Source organism: Salvia splendens, chromosome 13 (genome assembly GCF_004379255.2).
Source record: "Salvia splendens isolate huo1 chromosome 13, SspV2, whole genome shotgun sequence".
In the NCBI taxonomy this organism is placed as follows: domain Eukaryota; kingdom Viridiplantae; phylum Streptophyta; class Magnoliopsida; order Lamiales; family Lamiaceae; genus Salvia; species Salvia splendens.
The window spans coordinates 17,877,915-17,881,048 of NC_056044.1; the positions used below are offsets into that span (position 1 = coordinate 17,877,915).

Genomic DNA, 3,134 nt, shown 5'->3' on the forward strand with positions numbered 1-3,134 from the left:
TTATCCGATTTCATGCATATTTCCTATCTTATTGCTATCTAAAATTTGTTATTTTTGAAAAATTTTAGCATGTATGAATTTTCTGTAACTAACCCGTCCCCCCTCCCCACTGCATATGAGCTCGTCCTCGAGGGACTGGATGCAGTGGAAAGAAGGGTTAGGTACAAGCAATTTCAATCAATAAACAAGGGAAACTTCTCACACTTAGACCAGATACTGGGCTAAGTGTGAGATAGTGCCAATAATCAAAACATGCTTAAAAACGAAAGGCAAAATATAGACAAAAACCATAGAAAATAGGCATGCATACTTCTCACTCTTAGACCCAACAAAGGTCTAAGTGTGATAGAACCAAAAGAAAATCAGTTATACATACCCTTAAAAACAAACAAAATTAAATTGTCTTGAACTTAAAATGAACTGAGATGGGGTGGTTGTACTTAGGTTTTCCTCGGTAGCTGACTCGGATATGCTGAAGGTGGCCTGGAGGATGTCGGGCGTCGAGTTGGAGGAGAGCTTGGAGAGGAAGGTGGTGGTTGCCCCGCAAGGACCTGGTCTTGAAAAGTTCCCAATATTTTGGTCAGTAGGACCAGTTGAGAATTCGAATTTTCCACCAGCTGCATCAGTATATGCTCCATTCGGAGTTTCCATTCATTGTCAGCGCTTGTGGCTTCCTCTTGCTCCACCCTCGGATTGGATGCCCGATGTGTGTCCTCCTTTTCCTCATCGGCGAGGTCTGCTGGGGTCTATTCCGGTCTCGTCCTCCTTATGAGTTGGTTTCTTGGTTGCTTCCGCCGGCCAGCTGCATAAAACTGTAAACCCTCTTCTTGGGTCTTCTCCAAAACCTGAGTTCTAACAAAGAAATCAAGGTCAAACAATTCAGGACTGGGGCATAGGGTAGGGTGTCCGGCACACTCCACAATCCAGTTTCTCTGCAAATAGGCCCCAAGGAGGTGGCAGACGTTAAGGTGGCGGCCGATGCGGGTGGCGATTTGATTGAAAGCATATGCCAACCAATCCCAGGTGGACCTTCTTCTGCTCTTTCATACACCACATGAAGTAGAGTTCAGCCACGGTGATGATTGAAAGCGTATTGCATTGTCCGAGGAGATTGCATGAGAGGTAGATCTGAGACAAATGGAGGGCAGGATCATCAATGCGGTCCCCTCGGGATTAAGAGGATGTAAAGGTAGGGATTCGCCCACTGCATATGACTTTCCAGGTGGCCTGCTGACTGAAATAAGGTTTCTTCTGAGGGAAACCGATGTCACGCCCAATCTATACTCCTTCTGTCACCTGCTGTTCTGTGTAGAGGCCCATCCGGATGGAGAATTCATTGAGGCTCATCAGCTGGTCTTGGCCGAAAACCCTAAAGGAGATACTTTTGTCGTTAAGTCTGAGCTTCCGGAGAAACGGAAGGCTGTGAAAAACTCCTTGGCCAGGTTCTCCGGCACAGGGGATTCATCGACTTCCAGCAGCCACTCGAATACGATGCCGGCAATGTAGGTGGTGAACCTTTCTTTCATCTCGATCTTTTCTAGGGACGGCTGGTGTAGCATCTTCCCCACTTTCAACCTCTTCTGGGAGGTCACCCTTTTGTGAACCTCCTCCTGCAATTTAGGATCGTCAAATTCTAGCATTTGTTGGAGAAGAGCCGGGATTAATACTACGCGCCGAGGAGAATAGGTGGTGGGCGGAGATGCTGCATGCTTCCCCTGTTGCCTATTGGTCATTTGGTTCTAGCGTAACTGCTGTTCCTCTGAAGCGCTGTCTTCATCTCCTGGCAGTGGTGGAGCTGGTGTAGAAGCATCGGTAATGACGACCCCGGAGTTGGCGGGGCGGCTTCTCTTGGGAGTAGGAACAACATTTCCTTTCCCTTTCCTCTTTCTCTCCTCCCTCACCAGGTTGCCTGCAGCAGCCTCCTTCTCCTCTCCAGAATCCTGGATCTGAGGCTCCTCCTCATCCACCAGCCTCCGTACTTTTCAGAATTTCTGCCCCCCTGTTTGTTTGTTTGTTTGTTTGTTTTTTTTTTCAGAAGTTTTTAGGGTTTCGGCTCCTCCCAAGAGCTAATCCATCGTCATACACCGCGTCTGACATCGCAACGGCTCCTTTTCCTTTTTGTCTGTTTCCCCATAGTCAAACAACGGGAGGAATTCCTCCACCCCTTCATCGTTGATGTTGCCGTCCTTAGTCAAATGCGGCTCATGAATTGGAATGGAGCCGTCTCCGTTTGTTGGCGATGGTATAGCGAACGGCTGCCCATAGTCTTCCCTTAATCCTTCCACGTCCGAGGTTGACTCACTGCATTGCATCGACTGGGTAGGAGACGGAGGTGAAGGTTGGATGGGAGATGGTGGTGGTGATGTGGGAGAACTAGGCAGGATTGTTGTCTTAGAGGATGAGGCTTTAGCTTTAGACCGGGAAATCCCAAGTCTAGCCTTAAGTTTTGCAAATGCGGCTGCATCGTCCAACTCACGGGGTATACTTTTGAGGATTTTGTCGAGATGCCGTAAGGTCTCCTCATCTACTTCTGGACTTGGAGTGGTCGTGCTGGTTTTTGGCGGAGCGGTGGTTGGCATAGACGGATTAGTCTTTTCTTTATGAACCAAGGATGAAGTTTCCCGCTTGCCACCGTTGGTGCCGGTACTGGGAATTTCTTTGATTAACATCTTTGATGACAATGAGTGCTGGTAGAGAAAATGCTTTACTAAGAGTTTGGAATTTTGGATCAGTGTGGGGGAAATTCAAAGGGAATGCACTGTAGTCGCTTTTGGTTGAAAATGAAACACGGCTCTGAGATCTGCCTATTACACTGATACAAGACTGTTGGGATCTCTGCAGTTCCTTACGTACGGTCGCGCCTTTTTAGAGTGCCAGCTGGCTTAGCTTCTCTGATACGCTTCTTCCTTCTCCTTAAGACGTCCCTTTATTGCGACAATTGGTGTGGCCTGACACCTTTCTAATGACTGCACATGTCCTATTACCACCCGTCCTTGATTAATTAAATTACTGTGACCATTGGTCAACCTTTGTTGAACTGATCAAGTGGTCAATTAGCTCAACTCAATAACGCCATTTGATCAGTTTCCTGCCTTTACTCCTGTCTTTTTATTTTCTTAAGAAACAAGTAGTAA

The 3,134-nt window shown here is 47.2% G+C and overlaps 1 protein-coding gene across 1 annotated transcript; it reads right to left on the minus strand.

Moving 5' to 3' along the window:
- Nucleotides 1-1,739: 1,739 nt before the first annotated feature.
- Nucleotides 1,740-2,669, minus strand: LOC121760630 (junctional sarcoplasmic reticulum protein 1-like). Its single transcript, XM_042156271.1, has 2 exons — nucleotides 2,096-2,669; nucleotides 1,740-1,978 (listed from the first exon to the last, which is right to left on the minus strand). Exons 1-2 carry the CDS (start codon nucleotides 2,667-2,669, stop codon nucleotides 1,740-1,742), a joined length of 813 nt encoding a protein of 270 aa, XP_042012205.1.
- Nucleotides 2,670-3,134: the final 465 nt, after the last annotated feature.